Source organism: Cercospora beticola, chromosome 4 (genome assembly GCF_033473495.1).
Source record: "Cercospora beticola chromosome 4, complete sequence".
Taxonomy (NCBI): domain Eukaryota; kingdom Fungi; phylum Ascomycota; class Dothideomycetes; order Mycosphaerellales; family Mycosphaerellaceae; genus Cercospora; species Cercospora beticola.
The window spans coordinates 763,400-785,713 of record NC_088938.1 but is presented as its reverse complement, the minus strand read 5'-3'; the positions used below and the strand labels follow the sequence as shown (position 1 = coordinate 785,713).

Sequence of the window (22,314 nt, the reverse complement as noted above, 5' to 3'; positions counted from 1 at the left end):
CCGGCTGGCCTGCGCGCTTCGCTACTGCGCGTCAACGGCACCATGCTGGAGCGAACCATTTTGCTGCACTTTTTAGGGCACTCAGCAGCGCCCCGATGACATCCTTGAGCTCCCGCTGAAACAGCAGTCATATGCGGCCGCCGCGGGTACATACTTGCTACACCATCGTCCGCCAGCTGTTCTCTCCGACTTCTCTCCTGGAGCAGTCGCTCTTAGTGTCTGATAGCGCCGTCCCGTGAGCCCTCGTCGCGGATCGAGTGCCACGCGAACCGATACTGTGCCGCTTCATCAATGCCGTCAAAGCTCTGCGATGAGCGTTGGCGGGAATTACGGGACGTCGCTCGTGGCTGTCGAGGCGAAGCGAGGGCGAGGGACTGAAGAAGCCAAGGCTAAGGAGGCTAAGGTACTGCATGTGGTATACTTTGAGCTACGTTTCAGCGTGCGGAGGCAGCTGTGGTGCAGCAGCTGCAGTCAAGCGAGCAGCTCGAGGGGAAGAGCAAGCACATCACGGTCACAGTCACAACTGCCAGTGGTGTGTCCCAACATGACCGCGGAAAGAGCTCCATGACATCCATCACGCACAGTATACGCGTTTGTAGATCCCCTGTCCCAGACTAGACTCTTGCCCCGCTATTTCTCGCGTGTTCTAGTGCTCCTGGCGGATGAAGTTCGCGTGTTCGTCACCAAGACTCTTGTCCAATTTCAGTGCCGTACGGCTAAGTCCAACCCGCGGACTCAGCGCAAGAGCTCGCCGGCTCGAATGTGTTCCCGATGCTCCTATCAGTCCGGAGTCGAAGGCAATGGCAAAGGAGGTGCAGCTATGCATATCCAACAACCATAATTGCCCAGCAACCTGGCTCGCGACTGTTGTGAATTGTGCTCTTCGACCGCGCGTTCTCCTATCCGGGCAATGGATCAACAGAATATGCACAGAAATCGGCGATTCGAGCTGATCTACGAACCAGCTTTACGGAGCCGTGGCACGCGAGCATGAGAGACGACACATTGGAACAACCACACCACTGCATCCGTACCATTGGACCTCAGCTGTGAGAACGACAGCAGGCAATATTTACTCTCGACATCCGCATCCATCCTTCTGTCTGCTTCCCCACCCTCATTGTGGCCGGAATCGCTCCGGCGTCGTCTCCGCGCCTATGGAGCCACGGATGGACTGCAGACTGCAGTTGTCCATATTGACTTACAAACGGTCAGAGGATGGTCTTGCATCCTACACTGCCTTTTTGGCGAGTAAGTCCAGGGCGCGGAGCCTTTGCAGAGCTGTGCCGGGCATTCTGGTCACATTGATTTGGCAAATCGCTCAACGGCCAAGGAACTTCATGTCACGAGGAAACCGTTGAGCAATCCCAAGAGCATTTGCTGATCTTTCAATTGCACGACGAGCGGCTGTCGTATGGCATCGCACATGATACGACGCGGGCACTGCTGCGCGTCTAGCTGGGTAGCTTCTTGAGCTCGGTCTTCGACGGTCAGCTATAGCGACAGGGAGCACCACCATGGCATGAAGCCGTGTGTAGTGCTAATGCTGGCCCTCCATTACTGTCCCCATGGCGGCTATTAGCTGCGATGACCATATCGCACCCATGCCGCAAGCAGACCCTCGATGCAGTCTATAGGCGCGTCTGTTATCCACATGGAGCAAAGGGCAAATGCGCATGTTCACTGATCAGGCGATGAGGCTCGCTCTTCGATATACCCTTTCTATCACCAGGAGCCTGGTGATAAATTGTTGAATGATCTTGATCGCAAGTGGAGGCCGTTGCATTCACACGGCATCATGAACTTTGGCCATCGCTGGTGTGAAGGCATGTGAACCGACGTGATGCAATTTCCAACAACGTTCTCAGACTGGAGTGAAGCAAAAACTTGACAGAAAGTCACATCAATATTGACAACCCAGCATACCCCTGCCAAACCTCCACACGTCGCACAACAGGAAGGGCAAAAAGGGTGCTCCAGCCAAACACACGCTTGTGCAACCAACTGCAAGCCGAGTAACGACATTCGAATTTCCAGGTCACCAGATGATGTGATACACCGATAAGGCTTACCGACAGCCTATCAACACCACTATCTCGCATCATCACGCCAGTCAAACCAGGTAGGTACCTTCACCGCAAGTTGGGCGTAAGAGAGAGCTGAGAGCACGTGGGTATCGTATCCGTCTATTGCCTTATTCAAAAACTCTCCCTCCCGACCGCCCTAAAGTAGGACATGCTTTTCACCTTGATGTCCTCGGTTCTGAGAATATACATATGTCTCATTCAGTCCCGGCATGCTATTTATCTCACGAAGTTACCGCGGCATCTTTCAGCGCTGACGGAATCGTGTGCGCGAAGACCTGACGATGTACTCGCCGACTTTCGGGTGATTGCACGTGCGACGCAGCAATTCGCGCGCATTGGTATTGGGTTCAGCAGACACGACTCGGTCGCATCGACATCCAACGGCTCAGCACAACACGCTTACGCAAAGATACGAGACCATCACACCGCACGAAATTGCATCACTTCGACAATGATTTATTCAATCAGAAGAAGATTTCGCTATCTCGTCCTCCTGCTCCTACCTACAACATCGCCATACAACAAGCTCTCGCGCGCGCCTGCCACCGCGTGATTAGTGTCGGAAATGTACACCATCCACAACCAACAACCACCGTCGCCCAACGATCAAGCGCAAAAAGCAGCATTCGCGAAAAACTAAAATACGAGACACACATCGATGCCAGGGTATCACAAATGCCGCCCATCAAGTCTTCCAAAAGGAAGGACTTCCCACACACAAGTACCGTAAAAACGCCCTTCCCAATTTCCCATTTTTGATCCCGAACCCATTCCCAGTTCCCCCAATGCACCAATTTTGCACAGATGAACCGCCCTGTGGTGCTTTTTCTGTTTTTGACAAGATAATGTTATCATCAGTTTCGCTCCCCAAAAAAAGAAGTTATGCTATTTTCCCATCCGACTTCCATGCACTTGGTTGTTTTGTTCGTATTGCTCGTATTGTTGTTGCTGCTGCTGTTCCTGTGATTGACGATATTCTTTCAGTTCCTGATTAAATCCAGGACACAGCATTTCGATACACAATCCGAGCTGGCGCGCCGATTCTTCCAGCAGTTCCCACCGAGGCGTCTCGAAGCAGTCGCGCATCAAGACGAGCAGACCGATCACGCGATTGCGATTCGTCACGTTGTCGAGCTCGCTAGGATCTTTGATCTTATCAAGAACACCCAGGAATTGCTGCATGTCCCAAACCTGCGCTTCGACTGTCATCAGGTCGAATTTTCGATCGGTGATCGGCCCATCCAGCAAATATCCGTACGCCCAGACGACCATGCAGGCATAGTACAGAATGTACGGACGATTCAGCAAATAATCATCCCTCGCACTGTATGGAATTCCTGTCTTGAACCGCATCCGTCCAGTATGCGGTGTCGATGATTCCGGATCTGGCATCAAGACTTCACGAAGGAACCGCATCGCGTAGAACACGGCATCTCGCGCGCGCGGACTTGATGCCCATTCCTGCATGCGTTGTCGAACGACAACCCGGTCTACATCGAGGATGTCTCGTCCCAATACACGATCTGCCCCGGCCAGTACCTCAACGTCGACAATTTCTGCATGCAAAGCCATGTGTGCAAGGCTGTGCAGGCAGGTTCTGGATTCGAACACGTTGTCGCGATGATCTTTGTGGCAATTCGACTTGTTGCCCAAGTCTACGGGTGGGTCGGAAGTCGCCTCGGCTTTCACCAGACTCTCGTCAAAGTCCTTACGCCAGTGGTCAAACGCATGGCACAAGGTCAGGCGCCACTTGATCGGGTTGCCGATGGAGTTCTGCGCCGAGAATGTGTTGGCTTGCAGTTCTCGGCTATTCATCTGCCAACTGAGATTCAACAAGCCCGCCATCAAGATGACACGGCCAAAGACATTAGTGCGGACTGGTTTGCCGTGCATGATTCTCTTGAGACCTTCTTGGAAGGTCAATCGCTGGAAGCCGTTGGCTTTAAGACTTCCTTCAGCACGCATAACTTCGGCGCCGCTCTGTGCAGCCCAAATGGATTCGTCGCACGGTAGTTGTAGCGCGAGGTCTGCTGGTGCCATGGCAGCCGCATGTCCAAACATCGCAGCATGTGTGGAATCGATGACGAAGGCAGCATAGCCGACTCGGAGGGATGCCTCTTTACTGATCCAGTTGTTCCACCAAGGATCTGCTGTGTTTTGGCCACTGGTATTGATGCTGCCCTCGGGTCCAGGTGGGGTTCTGGTAGGATCCTCGCGTGCCTTTGCCTCATCAGTGGCACCACGTCCGATGAGCGAAGAGCCACGGCGCATGACGGTGAGTGTGGTGGCGTGGTGAATATGCGCCCTCTCGTGCAGTGCCCTGGTGCTGTACATCTTCTCGAAGAGTTCTAGGAGAAGCATGGTCTGAAAGGTCCACATCTTCGCAGGTGGCCTGAACTCTGCTTCCTTGAAAATTTCCCAGCGGATGTGCCAGGCGCAGAAGAAGGAGAGCTCGGCGGAGGCCTTGATGCGCTCTGGCGTATGAGTACGATCGAGGCAACAAGCGCCGAGACACATCATCGCTAGTAGGAGCAAGTCAGGACATGTTTGTCCATTGAATGACGGACGGTGCATGATCGGCATCTGTTGATGTATGTGAATCCAGAAACTGGTCAAGTATGTCTTCAACATCTCGACGCTCAGCGGATGCGTTGGATCGGTAACATCACCGGGCAGGAATTTATTCTTGCTCATTTGTCCAGGCACGCGCTCAATATCTTCCCATTTCTCTACCATGTTGATGATACGCCTCTGCCTTTGCTCCGTGATATTGCTCTCGCGCATGGAGAGATCCATCGCGTATATCTCGGGCGACTTGTCATTGTCCGCTTCTGTGTCAGGCAGTTGAGGCAATGCACTGTCTGCCTCAAGTTTGGGTTGTGCCAGTCCAGGTACTTGCATGTTGTAATGCAAGTCGAACGGAGGCGAAGGCCCATCAACGAAAGACATACTGGGGTCCTCGATCAGTTGTACAAAATCGAAGCCTGTGTGCGATGAGCGATTGAAGCTGTCCATGCCAAAGACGGGCATGATGTAGCCTCCAGTGTATTGGCCAAAAGCATCGAGCTCAGGCACCATGTTACCGGGCCCGTCGTTGCTTGGGTGAAACTGATATTCCGCTGTCATGGCGGAGGTATTCATGGTACTCGAGCGATTATTGTAGGCCGGCGGCTGCATTTCGAACGGGGGCAAGGGAGGCAGCGAACCGGTGGCAGAATTTGCTTGATACTGCTGATTCGCTCCCCTAGGTTCCTGTGTTTGATACGGCGATTGAGTGTACACGGGTGTCTGCGGCTGGTGTCCTGGCACTGGCGGAGGGTGCATTGCAAGCGGTTGCACGTGTCCATTCGTCATCGCATTCGGCCGGCTGAACTGGCTGTCCACACTGTAGCGTCTGGCAGTGCTGGACGACGGTGAGGGCACAACGTGCTGGGCGCCGTTGAAGTTGGACTGGTAAGTGCCGTACGTTCCGGAGGCACCTTGGTGCGAATCCACGCCATTCGGACCTCCAGTGTGCAGCGACGATAGCTGCTGATTGTGTTGAGATGGGTTGGGATATGGCTGTTGGTCACCCGCAGCGGTGTAGAGGCTCGGGGGTAGTTGTGTTGCTGGCGAGATGTATGCCTTGGAGTCTGGAAGTGGCAGCTGTTGCACCGAATGCGCCGAGTCACTGGGTGATGATTCGGTGTGTGTCGACGCAACGTCTTTCGTTGACCCGGGCTTGGTCACATTATTCGGCTGCTGCCGCTGGCTGTTCATGAAGGCGTCTTTGCGCTGGAGGTGAGACCCCTTCGCCGTGTGGCGTTCCTTATGTCTCGCGCACAGGTCGGCCCGCACGAAGTTGCGATCGCAGCCTGGGAAGTCGCAGTAGTAGATCTGCTTGGGCGTATCTGCGCACTGGTCAGCACGGTGCAGCGGAGGGTTGCACTTCGGGCGCTCACGCACGATTCAATTGATGCCTATACAGATGCTCGGCTCGCGAGTACGACTTGCCACAGTCGGGCTGCGGGCACTCGTACTTCTTGTCCATCGTCTTGACCACGCGGCGCTTCTTCTTCGATCGCCGCTCCGACACGTCGTCGACCTCGTGCTCCGCGTCGTCCATCTCCACCTCATCGTTCTCCTTCCGGCTGGCGGGCCGCGAGTCGAGCGGCGCGCCTGTGTCCACCGCGCTCTTCGCCTGCTTCGCACTCATCGCGGAGCGCTCCTCATGCGAATCGGGGTGCGGCGGGCGCGCTGTGGCCGTCCTGGGTGGTCGCTATCGGGAACGCAATCCTCCAGCTGCACGCAGCTGAGGCTCTAAGTCGGTCGTCGGGGCTGGTGAATCAGCCTGCGGAGGTCGCTCGTCATCTCCTAGTGGCCCAGATGACAATGCTGCGCAGCGCAGGGCAGGGCGGCGTCACGAGGGGGATGACAGGACTGGCAGGCGCGGCGCTGTGCTATCGTTGCAAAGGTGGAGAGAAGATGCAGTTGCGTGCATATCCTGGGGCACACCGGGACGTGGATCACGCAGCGCTGTGCGACAGAGCCGGATTGATACCTGCTGCAGGTTGCTGGTCGGCCTGCCTTTGCTATAATCCGGGGGTCGACAGAAGGCATCTCAATAGCAGGTCAAGAGGGTGCGATCGGTGGGGTCATCATCCCGCGTTTGTGGTCCACAGGATCTAGCATGCTCAGCCCGACCAAGCTGACCGTGACGAATGCACACAGCGAGCGCCACCGGGCACACACTGCACACAGCAACGCGCAACGGACACGCTGCCGATTCGGCTGCGGCGGAAGACTACGCTGCCCTCAGCAGGCGGGCTCTCGCAGCGTTGCACCCACCAGACGCGCCAGCCTGATTACTTCGGGATGCCGCGATTGGCCCCGTCCGCTGTGCTCGAAGCCAGATCATCCCAAGCAAAGGCCGCAGGATGATCGAAAGGCTGGGTCCTGGCACGCCCGCAGGACGTATAGGCGGGGGAACGATGTACCCATCGTGCTCCTCTCACGCTCACACTGCATCCTTGACGCCTCATCCGCCGGTCAATGCAATACTGCGCCGTGACAGGCTCACAGCAACACGCTCTATGCTTGCGGCATCGACGTCCTGGGCACCAATAGGCTGCGAGAGCTGCCTCTATGGTCGCGGACGGCGAGCTGCGATCGAAGACAAGCTTGCAACGCCTCGTGGTTTTGACGCATTCGCCACTCGATGGCTGAACCTTATGCACCCTGCAAGGTATGGCCGCATGCTGGTCGATGAAAAGGGCGCAGGTCCTGTGCCGCCTGCATACCAACCGGAACTCTGTTATGCACTTCTCATACGACACAACTGATTCACCAACTAATGGAAACCTCTCGCAAAGGAAAAGCGGAGAATGGCAAAGCAAAGGCCATCCAGCAGCCGATTTGCTCGGGACTGGATGTAGCATCGTGCCGCACTTGCAGTCGCGAATGCAGCCGCGCAGACTGTTGGAAATGTACTGGTCACCATTCTGTCTTTCCAATTGATAACAGCGTTCGGAAGCCTGCGTGAACGATGCTGTTTGTAAATGGCGATTCTACTCGATCGAAGCTCGAGATGTTCAACGCCTCGATGTTGATGATGAAGCGCAAGATCATTTACATGTCTATTCGCATTTCGGACCCTTTTACACATAAGCGACCGAGCGTGGGGGTTCCTTCTTGGAGCTAAGATCAGATGAGGCTCTATCTCGATCCCCTTTCTGTTGAGATAGATCGCATTTGTGTTCGACATCATCATTCCATTCGGACATCTCGCCGAGCCGATCTCGCAACTCGTCAGCATATCGCTGCAAACTGCCAGTCCTGCCAGGCTCGTTGGGCTTCTTGATGGTGAGAACAGCAGCGCCAAGCTCGTTGGATCGCAGCCACTTCAATAAGCTCAGCAAAGGCGTGGGGAGAGTTTGTGGCTGTCACCATCGCCTACGGCCTGCCCAGCCCAGCCTTACACATCACGCAGCATGCTCCGAACTGCTTCTCGTGCATCATCTCAGCGATCCATTCGCCAATCGTGAGACATCTCTCATACGCTGCTGCGAGTTCGCCTAGCAAGATCACATACGCCATCGGATTCCAATTGCCTGGATTCGAAAGAACCGGTCGCGTGTCACCTAGATCCAATGGCCATGCATGCGCTGACCTCACCTCCTCGGAGCGTGTTCCTGTTTAAAGCACGGAAAATACTGCCTCCCGTCTGGGCTGCAACGTAAGATCTTGACAACGCCACCGAGTAACAGAATCACGGAGCGTTTGTAAAAGTTTGCTGGTCACACACCAGTGCGCTGCCTTTGTGGCCACCGGTCTCTGTGTGACCGTGTGATGGGCGTCGAAGGTACTGCTGTACTAGGCACGAAAATACCGCAGTCCAAGCCACGTGTCCGCTACGCTCCTATTCTCCACTGGCTGGCGCTGTACTGCCTCATTTGAGCACGATGGTCAGAGAATCCTGCTCAATTCTTCTTGGGGTGAGGTCTGGAACAAGATCAGGAGCCACGAGGTTGGAAATGTTCCGGTCTCACGTTGACGCCATCCGACAAACGTTGATCGCCACGAGTTCTGATTCACCCGTACCGCGTCATGGGCAGCAGAGATCTATGTTCGGATTGCAGTTCAGCGGAACCACGTCGACGGAAGCAACGAACCACGCTCCGAGCACTGCCACGAGGCCGCTTGGAGACGAACATTCCAGGGTTCGCAACCTACGCCGTCTCCATACTGTTGTTTGTCCTCAGACTTCCTACAAGCACCTTCGGGCTTGGTGGGTGCATAGTAACGAAGTGGCTGACTATACAGTGACTGGCAATTCTACGGGTACGCCTGTTCCAAATCCTCGAACACGGATACATGCTAGGTTGCACAGCTTTCCCGAGACCGAGAAACAAATCGGAAATCGAACACTCAAGAATATAGCTGAGGCGCACTCCCTTGGATATATAACACAGCATCCAAGAGACTCATGGCAGTCGTACTGTCGGTAGGGCACGAGACCGGATCCTCCTCCTCGACATGGATCAGGAACACAGCTCGATGAGCTAACGTCAAACCACAAAACCTCACAACGGAAGTCTTTGGTGATAGGCCTCTATATCGGAAAATCTCATCTACCAGGAAAACCCATACACTAATCTGTCGCAATCGGCACGGCTTTCGCGCAATTCGAGAAAGGAAGTCAAAAACTCGGTAAGAACTGTTCGGGTCATCTGCCAAGTCGGCAAGCCGATCCATGAATGGCATGAACTTCTCGGGGACTTCTTCCCTGAATCCGTCCCACCGAGGTGACAGGAATGCATCGCGCATGCTGCGGAGACCGGATAGCGAAGCCTACAGGAACTACTTTTGTCCCCGTTGTGAAGATCAAGCAGTGCGCAGTCCATATTCGACCACATCCGACCAACTACTATTTCTGTCTACAAACTTGCTTGCAAGCTTGGCTGGATGTACTACGCTTTCTGGCGGACCCTATCTACGACATCCGGCAAAGCAATCACCTGTCTATCGCCTCATCCGAGTGTCCTGACAATTCTTGACGCATACACAGGTCACCACCCCACATCTCATCCTAACACTCACTTATCCTAACACTCACTCCTCCTCATACTCACTCGTCTCCCTCACCCAACAACCCTAAACCGCAAACTTCCTCCTCCTCTTGAAATCCGCATACAACCCCAACCAAATCTCTCTGTCCCTGCAATCGTCCTTGATATCGTCATCCACGCCCTCAAACACACTCTTCCGCGTCTCTAATATAACGCACCGTGGCATCACATTCTCCACACTGTCCTCATCTGCGAACACCCAAGGCTTCGGAAGCGGCCAGTCGGAGAAATGGACGTATTTGGCTTCATTGACGATAAGGTCGGGGTTCCACACTTCGGTTGAAGAGCCCAAGTACGCGGCGTGGTCGACTTTGGATGGGAGAGAGGCTTCAGGAATAGAGGAGGACAACGAAGAATCGTCTCCTTGACGTTTGAATTCTCCTGACAGCAGATTGTAGGGTCTGTGAGGGAGGACGAGAGCGGATGAGTTGTAGAGGTGATTGATAATTTCCATGTCGTAGTCGGCTTCGAGACGAGTGTCGAAGGCGTTTAGGATTCGATTGAATTCTACTATGGAGGGCTGAATGAGGAGGAGTTGGGAGGAGAGGATGGGATCTTTCAGGTTGGGTAACCAGTAGGCTCGTGGGGCGGCCAAGGTCGTCGGTGGAAGCAAGAAGAGCTCGTCCATGGGCTAATCAGACAGGCAGTGTTAGCTGCTGTCTCTGGGACGTATGTGCCTCGGTTTTCCTGCGCTGCTCCTGTCTCGACCAACGAACCTGTAAAATCGTAGAATCCGAATCCAAACTCAAAACCCTCTTATACTGCGTCTGATTAAAAGCCAACAACTTCGTCAAACTATCCGCCCAGGTCGGTTCTCCTGCCAACGTTTGGAGAGTAACGGGTTGTAATTTCACGCCATATTTTTCTTTTGCTTTTGTTAACAGAGTCCATGTCGTAGCTTCTAGTTCCATGTCTGTGGCCCAATTTTCAGGATACATGAGCAACCTATCCGCCTTGGAATTGTATCTTGCTAGTGACTCAAAGATCATGATACTGTTGCAGAGATATTGTTCTGTGGTGACGTATTGGGTATAGGCGTATTGACTCCAGTCGGTGGAACCCGTCAATGGCCAGATTGGATGGGAGAAGATGGGCCATGGTGATTTATGGCGGAGAAGGATTACAAGACAGAGGAGTATTGCAACTGCCAGGCACGTCCGCCAAATCAATCTCGAGGATGCTCTGTTTCGTGGACGATCCGCCGGGCGATAAAATCTACCCAGCGTCTCGCGGTGCTTGCCATGTTGCGGAAAGTTGAAGATTGGAAGTTGGGCAACCATCTCGCGCAAGTTGATTTTGATTATCCATGATGGCGACGAAAGGACCATTGCTTGATTAAGAGCACACGTTGGGCAACTTGTCGCAATCCGAACAATGCAAGGAGATCTTCTGTGCCACAAGGATCGCTTCAGATAACACTGGAATGTTTCTCCATTCTGCTGCTTCATTGGGTTAGCAATGCCAATGGCATTGGTCTAGAAGTGTGCGAAAAAGCAAGCACCATCTTCTTGTTGTGATGTGTCCAGTCTGCTCTATTCGAATATCAGAATCGAAATTCCACCAACCCAGCACACACCAGGGTATCGTTCATCTCTTCGTCTCTATCATCAAGTAGCGTCTATCTTTCCTCGCTGTATGCATCGCACGTGTGGTTCGTGAAGTTCATTCGCATGGCGTGATGTCACAATCAGAAAAGGTTTGAACGCCTCGAGCGCCTCATGACGTGCCATTGCCATAGTATCCATCGTGAGCCTTCTTCATTTCCTCCGAGATGTCCTGAACTCCAGATGGCTCCTTTCCTTTCGTCTGCCAAAATTGCTTCCTCTCGGCGAGAAGTTCTGCCGCCCACTGCTGCACTTCAGGAAGCTCTATGCGTTTCGCGACCCAAGCGAACTCGCCCAAGTCCACCTTTGCGTCTTGAGCTTTTTCATATTCAATCATCTGCAGTAGCAGTTCCATCTTGTCCACATCGTGCACAAATTTGCTTTCCAGTGTCTTGCTGTCTTCGTATTCCTGCCACACTTCGCGCATGTCCTGCCCAGCCTGACCGCCATGCACATTTCCGAGCAGGGTTTTGGTCAAATAGTCCATGGTTTCTGTCTCTCTTCTGCTCTTCTCAGTTTTGCTCACGCCATCAACGGGAGTGATGTCTCCAACTAAGCTCTCTGCCATATCGTGAATCAAAGCCATTCGTGTGCATTTTGACAAGTCTATCCGCTTTGCCAGAGTGGGAGGACACAGCATGGTGATGATGGCCATGCGGTACATGTGATCGGATATGGACTCGCCATGGCTGATTTCGAAACGTCGCCAGCCTTCGCGCTTGGTGGTTTTGAGGCGTTCGAGCAAGTGGAAGAAGGGCAGCGGGGATGTCGAGTGGGGTTGTGGTTGCTCAGGGAGGGTGCTGAGGACGGTGTTGGGGGTCCAGCCTTCGTTGGTGTTGGAGCGTTTGAGAATGCCAGCGCCAGGGCCTATAATGTGTGTCAGACAGGCGTAGAAACAGTTTCGTGTGTGTGTTGCATACTCAATGGGCCATTTGTCTCAATGGCGTCGGGTGCCATGCTGTGTCACTCGGTTCGCGGCGGGGTGGTGGTCGCTGCAACGCGGTGAGGAGGAGGAGGGGCAGAACGGGGCAGGTGCAACGGGACAACGAGCGTGATTATATCGACAGCGAGCGTGCAGCAAACGGCAAACAGCAAACGATGTATGGTGCGCGTGTTTTCTGCAGTCGTGACCGATCAACAACATTAAGCCACAGCCGCTGTGCAGAATGACGGTCATCCCTGCTAGTCAGACATGCGCCATTGTTTGACGCAAGTCACCGCTAATCTCTCCCAAGTGATGCTAATGTGCTGCCCAGGAGGCTGTCAACGGCACCGCTCGCTCTACGACCACTACTGCTCCTCCTCCCCCTCCTGTCTTCCCCGTCGTCGTCTGCTGGCAATGCGACGCCGCCATGGAAAGGCCGACCACCGCCAGTTCGAGCGCCTCCACGCATAAGCGGACCATCTCCAAAGCCGCCAATGGCCTCGACGCGCCACGCGGGACAACAAACAATCTCTACGTTATTGCCATCTTCATACGCAATTGTCGCCTGCTCAACCTCGACCGTCTCGAGGACTGGCCCGACGTGACGGTCGCGAACATAGCGCAAGATGCTCGAGCCAGGACAAGATGCGCCGAGTGGTGTTTATTCCAACTCTTTCGAAGATACGACTCGGCAACCACCCAGGAAAAGCTACAGCCCTTCTTCCCACCTCTGGAGCCTTTGCAGAGCATCAATCTCCGAGCAGCGCTGTATCGCTGTCTGAATGAGCTGAAGAAGGATGGCGTTCTGGGGCGAGAAACAGTGCTGCGCAAGTCTATGCTGGACGATTGTCAAGGCGACAAGTTCTGGGAACTATGTCTGTCGTTCTCTGGACTGGTCCTGCGCAGAGTCACAGTCGAGAACAAGGACCGCTTGTCCTATGAAAGGCCATACTCGGAGAAAATTGGCACCAGGAAGGCACTGAACATCAAGCAGCGGGAGAGCATGCTACCGCTCGCCATTGCCCACAAGGCTGCATTGGCCAAGGTACTGGAAGAGAAAGAGCGCAAGAAAGAGACCTACGACAAGCTCTGGCACACTTTCAAGGACAAGGAGGTCGACCTGCGCGCAAGGAAGATTCAAGTGCACGAGACAGCAGGCCTGAGACGGCGTCGATCGCCAGAGGATAATGTGGCACAAGAAGTACTCGAAAAGAACTGGGTTGGCAGTGGGGATGTGAAGGATGCCTTGTTGAATGGAGACGCTGCTCCGGGAGCAGACGGACTCTTGACCAAGTCATTCAATGCAGTCTGGGACAACAACAAGACTGATCAGCTTGCCAAGGCAGACACGGCAGAGAAAGGCGTTTTGGAAGATCTAGAAGATCGCACTCGACAGCAGAAGCGGAGGCTGCAGAAATGGCAGAATCTGCATGAGCAATTGCTCAAATCCAAAGTGCAGTCGGCAAAAGATACGGACTCATCAACAGCAAAGCCAACTCAGTTGCGATTGGACCAACATCAAAATCTCACATTGCGTGACATGGCCGATAATGGTCAGACGTCGACTGTCGCTAATCACAAGAGACACACAAGTGCTGTAAAGTACGATGAGATTCTGAATGCTATGCGGGATGAGCTTCGCAAGAAGTCTGCAAATGATCCAGCATCGCCCACCAAGCCGGTACAAAGAGTGAAACGACCTGAATTCAAGCGACAGAGCGTCTCGGTGGACACAACAGCACGAGCATCCCCAGAACCACATCAGCGAGCCAACTCACATACCTCGGTCCCGCTAAGATTCGGTCAACGCGTCTCTTCCAGATCAAGATCGTATCAACAGCCCAAGGTCATCAATCAACGAGAGCCTATACCGCTCAAGTCGGAGATTTTCTCGCCGCTGAAGACAGACAGGGCCAATTCGATCTCACCGAGCCCTCGGAACTCCATGGTTGCTTCCCCCGTCCAAGAGTCATCGATTGAGGATCCATATGTTCCCCAGCGCCAACGAAAGGGCAGCGACACAGGATTTGCTAGCACTGGATCTGCTGCACTGAGCCGTGCCTCATCAGGCAGGAACAGCCCTCGGGTTCCATCGCGATTATCGATCAGCGAAAGTTCGTCAGACAGTCCGGTAGATGCGCCAGCCCCTCAATTCCCCACAAGCAGGAATCCTGATGGCATGTCTCGTCCTGTTCGACCTTCACTCGCAGATCGCACGCGCATGTCGATGGCCTTCAAAAGCACAGATTCTATCGATTTGAGCAACGGCGCAACAGGGAGGAAAGAGGACGAAAAGAAAGGATCCGCCAGATCAGACACCCCCATCGGGTCTGACGAGACCGTCACCACGCTTTCCACACTCGAAGAGAAGCCTGTATTGAGTCTGCAGGAACGGACTCGTCAATCCATCTCCTTCGCGCCGCAACAAGTAGTGCAGCCTAAGAAAGCCTCTCACGCGCGGTCGCGTACATCACAGATCTATCCAGTGAACCAATTCGACACACCTGAGAAGCCTCAGCCTCGGCGCTACACCGTCAACCAGCTGGACAACGATGTGTCGGAAGGCGCGCCCAACGAGCGTCGAGATATCACACCTCGCGAGAACTTATTCGAGCAAGATGTCGAGTATACCTCTGTCTTCAAAGCACGACCGAAGCTGGCGCGCAGTCCCAATTTGTCGCCTTGTCCAGACAGTGGCCATGGAAGTATGGAGAGTCGAGGACTCAACAATGATGTGAGCTTTGCGGATGACGATATCGCCTTGTCCAGTCCGTTGAAAGGACGGTGAGGAGTGTGTGAGCAGACCACACAGAACCTGCTGTGCAGGCGCGAGAGAAGAAGAAGAAGAAGAACTAGATACCCAAGGAAGACACACTAGGACGAGAATACTGAAATGTTTTAACGAGAATGGAGCGTATCATTATGTGAGGGAGAGACTGTGAGGAGGAGGATGTAGCGTGGAGCTTGCGAGAGCAAAGGATATAGCATTATGAACTGTGGATCTCATCAGCCCCCTTTTCCAGCTTTCTACTGCTCCTTCCAACATCCCAATACAGCCAGAAGCCATCTCTGCTTTCCCAATTTGTCCCAAGCACAAATCGAAAAAAATCGCGCAACAGCTTTTCAAGGAAGTTGCAGTCTGCATTTCATTACCCTTCCAACTTGCTCGCGTCCAGATCTCTTTTGTCAAATCTCTTGCACGGTGCACCAAGTCTAGAACCAGAGATATGGAAAAGTAAAAGATCTGAAACATCTGAAATGGTCCCCGCATCTCCATCGATGACCCTTTCTTCATCACGGCTGGAAGGGAGCGAAATACTAATCGTCTCGTTGTGTTCGTCATCTATCATTCTCGCTACGACTCACAGTGGCCATTCAAGCCACGCATGGATGGCCAGCAGCCGCGATCTTTCCAGACGCGATCATCATACTGTAGTGTATGACATGCGTTGTTCACAGACATCAAGTCATCGATTTTGAACTTGTTCTTCTCAACGTCAACCTTCACCTCCCCGCTCTCCCCGCTCTCCCCTCCCTCCCTCCCCTCCCTTCCGACCCCTCACCTCATGACGTGCTCCTTGCGCAAAGTCAAGGCGGGGCAGGGCAAGGCAGCAACCCAAATCCAGACCAGGACCATCCCAATTCTATTTCATCTCATCCTAGTCAATTCGAGGTCCAGACCGGAAGTCCCAAACGAGAAAGCAAGCACCACGGCGAGAAAGTTAACGATCGGACGAAATTGATCCCCGCTTCTAATTTTGCAACATACTCTTCTGGGATACTTTGACTTTGACTTTGACTGATGATGAGGCGGGGCAGAGAAGAGAAGGCGGGGTGAAGTTCCAGGACTCTTGTACAGTAATGAGAGTGTAGTACGTAAGCGGTCGTGGCTGTGTTGTCGTCGTTCTTGTTGTCGTGGTCGCGTGCTCATGGCAAGGGCATATTGTATCGGTAAATGGGGAATACGATGGGTGTCGTATCAGTTCGTGTCAGTGGATGAGATTGAATGTGCAAGTCAGCAGTGTATCGCTGTAAAGATCAGTTCGTATATATCCATCCACTTGCAATGATGTGGTGTTACGAGTCTTGCGAGCTGCCTTACTCGTAGAAGATGATCGACCGTGAGTCGTTGTGAGTCGTGAGTCGCCAAGGTAATACAATGATGCCTCGCCAAACAAGCAAGTGAGAGAGACAGGAAAGAATGAGAAGAGGGTAGGCGGGACTAAGAGCGTAAACACGTTAAATTTCCCATCTCTCTCAATGACATGAAGAAGAGGATGGGTCAGTAGAGGGAAAAAAGGAAAAAGCCTGGTACGGTATTGGCACACAACATGCCTGGTATAAAACAAAAACAAAAAAGTGTTTCCATCATTCTCTTTCTGCTTGCTTCTCTTGCATACGTTCCTTGCTTTCCTGTTGACTGATGATGAGAAAAATCCTCCTCTGCTGTATACACACATCTTGGTGGAGCTCTGAGAGCGAGAGAGACTCTGTTGCCACTGCTGCATGTGCCGTTCGTTCGCTCTATTTCGCGCGCTCGATCGTCCGAAATGAAGAAAAATGAGGAAAAAGCGTACGGGTAGCCAAGTGAGTATCGCACGACCTAGTTCCAGCCCAGACTGTTCTCGGCCATGACAGGAGCACTGATACCTTGGTCCCGTACGCTGCGGTTGTTGCTGCTGCCCGCGCTGTTTCTGCTTCCTCTGCCTCCGCTACCGCTTCCCCTGATTCCGCTACCTCTTGTCGTGCCTGATCCGCGACCATTGGCACCTGACATGAAGTAGCCGCCCATACCGCCAGTAAGTGTGCCGGGGGTGCCAGGAGATCTCTCAGTCATCTCGCCATGCGTGCCAACCGAGCTTGCACGCTTGTGGGACTTCCTCTTGTTGCGGTAGCGACGAGCGACGTAGACCATGGCGGCAGCGTACACAGCTGCACCGGCGACTGCGCCAACACCAATACCGACAGATGTACCCTTGATCTTCTGTGAAGAGCCGGAGTCACCGCCAATGGGTGTTCCATCGTTGGTCGAATCATCCTCGCCATCGGAATCGCTTCCTGGACCGTACGATTTTGGACCCCCTTGACCAGGAGTGTCCATGTTCGCACCTGGCAGGATTGGGATTGTGGGGTTGATCATAGTCATAAGCATGCGGACAGCCTCGTTCGGATTGTCGTATGCTCGAGATACTTGAGTATGAAGGTCCATCTGCAATGTGTTGACCAAATCTCCAGGAATATATGCCTGGGCCAAAGTCGTGATGTAGTTGAGCGACTTGGTCGTATCATATGGCATAAGTCCGTTCATGGCGACCTGTTTGGCATCAATGTTGAGAGCATATGCCAGACCTTGCGGAAGATAGGTGAAGATCTGGTTAGCAGAGTTCTCGGTATGTACGACGAAATTGTAGTTGAGCGGATAGCCAAAGCCGACCTGGATGAGGGTGGAGTTGCTTGGAGGTTGCGGCATGCCTCCGGGTGGCTGTACAAGGCGAGGCAGAGCGGTGGGAAGACCACTTGCGGCAGATGAGGTCGTGCTGTCCGCTGAAACGATAGTACCGGTTGTGGACGAGGACTCGGTGGTCGTCGGAGCGAAGACAAGGGAAGTCGGGATGCTCATGCTCGTCGCGGTGTTTGTGGCTGTTGGTAGAATAGACTCTGGTGGTGCCGATGTGGTCTCCTCGACAGTAGCGCTTGGTGTGGTGCTCGGCACCTCAGAGCTAGTCGGAGAGGGAATGACCACAACTGGCTCACTAGTAGATGATGTCGTTGAGTTCGTCGACGCGAGCGGCGCGCTTGTAGGCTCTGTAGTAAGGTTTGTCGTCGGAATGGCGGGAATGGAGGTGATGTTCACGGTTGGGCTACTGATCGGAACAGTGTACGACACGCCAGTGGTCAGGGGAATTGAAACACTGACGCTGGTCAAATTGCTCGTCGCAGTTGCAGTGTCGGAGCCAGTAGGAAGTGGAAGGGGTACCACTGTGAGGCCATCAGACCCAGTCAGCGTAGTCGACGGCAAAGAGTCGGTCGCTGTGCCAGTGGCAGTCACGTTCGCTGGCAGCGAAGTGGCAATTGCGAGCGAAGAGGCTGCCTCTGACAATATGCTGGAGAATTCCGAGGCCAGAGAGTTTGATGCCAGTGGGTTAGTGGCGATCACGCTGCTGAGATCCGAGTACAATGACGAGGCAAGTGATTCCAACGCAGGCGAAGCTGTGACGGGTGGCAAGCCGAGAATGCCAGTGTTGTTGCCCGCCGAAGTGCCGTTGGGGGCATTAGTGATCGTTGGCGGTGCGGTAGTCTGTGGCTCGGCCGGCGGGAGCAGACCGTCAAGGAGACCGGTATCATTCGTGGTTGCAGTCGATGTGCTGGTGGGAGCTGTGCCAGGAGCATTGTCCGGCGGGAGGATGCCGTCGAGCAGACCAGGCTCAGTGGTCGAGGTGCTAGTCGCAGTGGGAGCCGTGCCAGGAGCATTGTCAGGTGGGAGGATACCATCGAGCAGACCGGGACGCTCTTCCGCAGATGCAGTCGATGTGCTGGTTGCCGTGGGGGCTGTGCCTGGAGCATTGTCAGGTGGCAGGATGCCATCGAGGAGACCAGGACGCTCGTCTGCACTTGTAGTCGATGTGCTAGAAGCGCTCGGAGCTGAGGCAGAAGCCGCAGTGTCCGGTCCAAGAATACCACCAAGACCCAGACTGAGAAGTGGCGGACTGTCCTCAGAAGAAGGCGTCGCTGAAGGTACAGTGCTCGTGAAAGTCGTCGAAAGGCCCACATAGATGATCGGGACGGATGAGGTCGAGTTGGTGGCAGAGGTGGTGCCATTGTCTGCTGGTGTCAAGGGCCCGGTGTAAGATGGCCCAGTAGGCGACGGCTCATTCTCCGGGACGCCTGCTCCTGTCGGTCGTGGTGGGTTGAACGAGGAAGACGTCGATGTCGAGGGGTCAAGAAGAGGATCCAAAAGCCCTCCGAGAAGTCCACCGTCTGACGATGAGGACGTTGTAGAGGTCGAACTTGACGAGTCGTCCGAGGGAGCGGACTGGCCGCTGGGAGCATTTGAAGTGCTGGAGGAAGAACTGCTCGTCTCGTCGTCTGAATCGTACCTATCTTGGCCTGAAGAAGAGCTGCTTGATGTGCTCGTCGAAGTCGTAAGCGGGACAATGTTGCCAGAAGAGGTTGTCGATGTCGAGGTCTGATTCCTGGGAGGCGCATTGATACTGGAACTGGTCGAGCTGGAGGAGCTAGATGTGCTGGAACTGGATGTCGATCCCGACAATGCTGCCAACAAGCTGGCGTATAAATCCGACGTTTCAGGCCTTTCCGGGTTGAATTGCGGCCGTGTCGGATAGACCTCTTCATTGTTGGTGGTACTTTGTGTCGTCCCAGTCTGATCATTGTCTGGCCGGTTGTTCGAACCGATGATGGAACTGAGATTGCCCCACTGCCGTTTGACTTGCTTGGGGTAGTAGTATCGAGGCCGCGACTGTTCTTGATTTTGTTCTAGTCCAGCTGGCGCAGGCTCGGCATTCGCGAAGGTTGCTTGCATGGACATGACCGCGAGCGCGGCAGCCCATGCTGGAGTGTTTGCAGCCTTCATGATGCAAGAAATTAATATGTGCAAGAGCAAGCTGATGAATGCTCGGATAACAGTTGATAAGAGAAGGTCAAATGTATGCTTCTGCCCCACGTTAGTTGCTGCAGATTTCCGTCGCGCTCGCAGATCTGGGTGCGCACCGTCTGAAGTTGGTCCTTAAACGAGTGTACGTGACGAATGCCACAAGAGGGAACGCTTGCTCAGACCACCAAAACAACAATATTCGACTTCTGTGCAGACGGAGGAGTTTACAACATCCCACCCGTTCTCGTTCCTGGAGTCGTCTCGGTCAAGGAGTGTCGGTAGTTGGAATCGAGCGCGAAGATTGGACGTCGCAAAGAGACAGGACAGGACTTGTGGGTATCCCGGCCAGGTGCTTGCGACTGTACCCTCGCGCGATGAGTCAGTCTCAAAGGCACGTGGCGCGACTAATCTGCAGACAAAGAAAGGCTTCTTTGAGGGTAGATATTCGTAGCCAATGTGCGGTCGCAGACCGATTGGCTCACCGTCAAGGTGCTTTGAGAGAAGTCGTCACGGTGGATGGGCTCGTTTCGGCTCGAATCTGTCGGACAATGGTCGCGCGGCTTTCCAGGCGCGTGCTCGCAAATGACACTGGGTGGTGGATGATTTTTCGCTCGAGATGACAGCAGGAACAGTGCTGGTGCAGGATTACAAGGCCGTAAGTCGGAAAATCGTAAGAAGGGCGGTGGTCAAGTGAGTGTGGGTTGCGGATGACGCGCAAGGGGTGTTGATGGTTCCAAGGGCGGCGAGGGAGGAGCGAGCGACGGCGTGGGGTTGTCAATCGCACTGGCTCGGGCCAGTGCTGCCGGTCGGTGGTGGTGGTGAGGGCGGTGGGGATGTCGTGGCCTGGGGAGGGAGGGAGAGAAGAGACGTTGGCAGTGACCGCTGTGCGCGGCGACGAGGTGTGCGAGGAGCGGCAGCAGCGACGGGCGGGTGAGACACAGGTGTGGATCTGGTCGGCCAGGATTGTGATTTGAGCAGCAGCTAACTAGCGGCGGCGCCTCGCTTTCACGCTACCCAGCACGCCGCAGGAACTGGGCGGGAACACGAACGCTGGTGTGAGACTGCCCACTGCACGCACGCACGCACTGTCAACATCGCAATAATCATCAATCTCAATTTCACAGTCGTCGGTATGCTTTCTGCCTTTTGCGCGCATGAATCTCGAAACGTGCTCGCGTGGGTCCCCCGCTGCGGCGAGCGAGGGTGCAATGTCACAGTCGTCTCGCGGCAAGTGGTGCCGCAGTCTCGCCTGGGCCTTCAAATTGCACCCAAGCACCCACGAGAACGTCTGGCCCCAACAGCCCTGTCTTCATGCCTGCAAGTCTGCAAGAAGCTGTCGCTCGCTCCCTGCTCGCGTCGCCATCATTGCGAGAGCGCTCAGGGTGCAAAGTCTCGCTCGAGTGTCTACCGTTGTGATCGTTGATGACACATGCGCTCTTCACACTTGACGCACCACTTGCCTGCTTGAGAAGGCAGTGGTCGTGCGCCGGGGGCAGAGATTAAAATTAATAAGGCCCTCAGCCTCAAACCTCCGCGACTCTCTCACTCAAACTCGCTGCGCCTGGCCTCGTGGAGAGCCAGACCTGCGTCGACCGGTGGACTTGGTCACTGACGTCTGCTGTCCAGAACTTCGTTGTTGTGCTGCATCTTGCGCAAGAACGACGTCCTGCCATCTACAGAGCATCTTCATCATCGACTCTGCCGACATTGCACGGCAGGCGATGCAAAGACGCCATCACGCTTTGGGACGCGTAAGACGCCTGGCGTGCTTGGTGGCGCCATTGGTCCGCAAGCCACCGAACTCTTCAGCGCCCTGATGACATGGATCCTGCCCACGTTGTCATCATGATTGTTCGCGTTGCTGCAGTAGAACATTCACGGCTTCCAACACCGCGATGCAAAATTCACTTCGCTGGAGCTGAGAAGTCGTCGCGTCAATAGCCCGGCTGCACGGCCGACTTTCTGCACGCGTCCGACAGCTGCGCCCACTGCGTCGCACCTGCACGACGACGACAACGGCAGCTTGCACTTTGTAAATGCCTAAAACGATGCTATACCCTTGCCATGCGAGCTCTCTCAACCATGCCAAGGCACTCTACATCGCAGCCGACCGAGACAAGCGCATTGAAAACGTCCAAAGCTACCCTTTTCGACGTCCTCAGGTCCAGCCGGTACAACTGATTCAGATTCAGCACGGCAACGTTGGAAGCACGACATGCGAAGGCCACGTTCTGCTCCAGCCGGATCATCACCCTCGCTTTCCTGACGGAATTTCCGAATATGCACAACACGCGTCTGACTCGTACCAGTGGACACTTCACTTCTTCACAGACTCATTCATCTACATCGGTAAGCCGTTCTTTCCACGAAAGGAGTCAGCCGGAGCGCCAGTCAGCCTGTAGCCGCTCGGCTTGACGCAGGAAGCTGAAGGCGTAGTGCCTGCGCGTCCACACGGGACTTCGCGACGACGATGAGTCCG

General features: G+C 54.3%; 6 protein-coding genes across 6 annotated transcripts; 2 read left to right on the top strand and 4 right to left on the bottom strand.

Annotated features, from left to right (window-relative positions):
• Nucleotides 1–2,972: 2,972 nt before the first annotated feature.
• On the bottom strand, nucleotides 2,973–6,282 carry RHO25_005941 (uncharacterized protein; the record flags this gene model as incomplete). The annotated part of the gene is made up of 2 exons (XM_023596807.2): nucleotides 2,973–5,977; nucleotides 6,033–6,282. The coding sequence occupies 2 exons, from the start codon at nucleotides 6,280–6,282 to the stop codon at nucleotides 2,973–2,975; spliced, it is 3,255 nt and encodes a 1,084-aa protein (XP_023452139.1).
• Nucleotides 6,283–9,719: 3,437 nt separating this feature from the next.
• Nucleotides 9,720–10,683, bottom strand: RHO25_005940 (uncharacterized protein; the record flags this gene model as incomplete). The annotated part of the gene is made up of 2 exons (XM_023596806.1): nucleotides 9,720–10,325; nucleotides 10,411–10,683. The coding sequence occupies 2 exons, from the start codon at nucleotides 10,681–10,683 to the stop codon at nucleotides 9,720–9,722; spliced, it is 879 nt and encodes a 292-aa protein (XP_023452954.1).
• A 727-nt stretch (nucleotides 10,684–11,410) lies between these two features.
• RHO25_005939 (uncharacterized protein) lies at nucleotides 11,411–12,255 on the bottom strand (the record flags this gene model as incomplete). Its single annotated transcript, XM_023596805.2, has 2 exons — nucleotides 11,411–12,165; nucleotides 12,219–12,255. 2 exons carry the CDS (start codon nucleotides 12,253–12,255, stop codon nucleotides 11,411–11,413), a joined length of 792 nt encoding a protein of 263 aa, XP_023452146.1.
• A 395-nt stretch (nucleotides 12,256–12,650) lies between these two features.
• Nucleotides 12,651–15,011, top strand: RHO25_005938 (uncharacterized protein; the record flags this gene model as incomplete). Its single annotated transcript, XM_023596804.2, has 1 exon — nucleotides 12,651–15,011. The coding sequence occupies one exon, from the start codon at nucleotides 12,651–12,653 to the stop codon at nucleotides 15,009–15,011; it is 2,361 nt and encodes a 786-aa protein (XP_023452145.1).
• A 1,815-nt stretch (nucleotides 15,012–16,826) lies between these two features.
• Nucleotides 16,827–19,814, bottom strand: RHO25_005937 (uncharacterized protein; the record flags this gene model as incomplete). The annotated part of the gene is made up of 1 exon (XM_023596803.2): nucleotides 16,827–19,814. The coding sequence occupies one exon, from the start codon at nucleotides 19,812–19,814 to the stop codon at nucleotides 16,827–16,829; it is 2,988 nt and encodes a 995-aa protein (XP_023452143.1).
• A 2,069-nt stretch (nucleotides 19,815–21,883) lies between these two features.
• RHO25_005936 (uncharacterized protein) lies at nucleotides 21,884–22,237 on the top strand (the record flags this gene model as incomplete). Its single annotated transcript, XM_065602719.1, has 1 exon — nucleotides 21,884–22,237. The coding sequence occupies one exon, from the start codon at nucleotides 21,884–21,886 to the stop codon at nucleotides 22,235–22,237; it is 354 nt and encodes a 117-aa protein (XP_065458791.1).
• Between the last annotated feature and the right edge of the window lie 77 nt (nucleotides 22,238–22,314).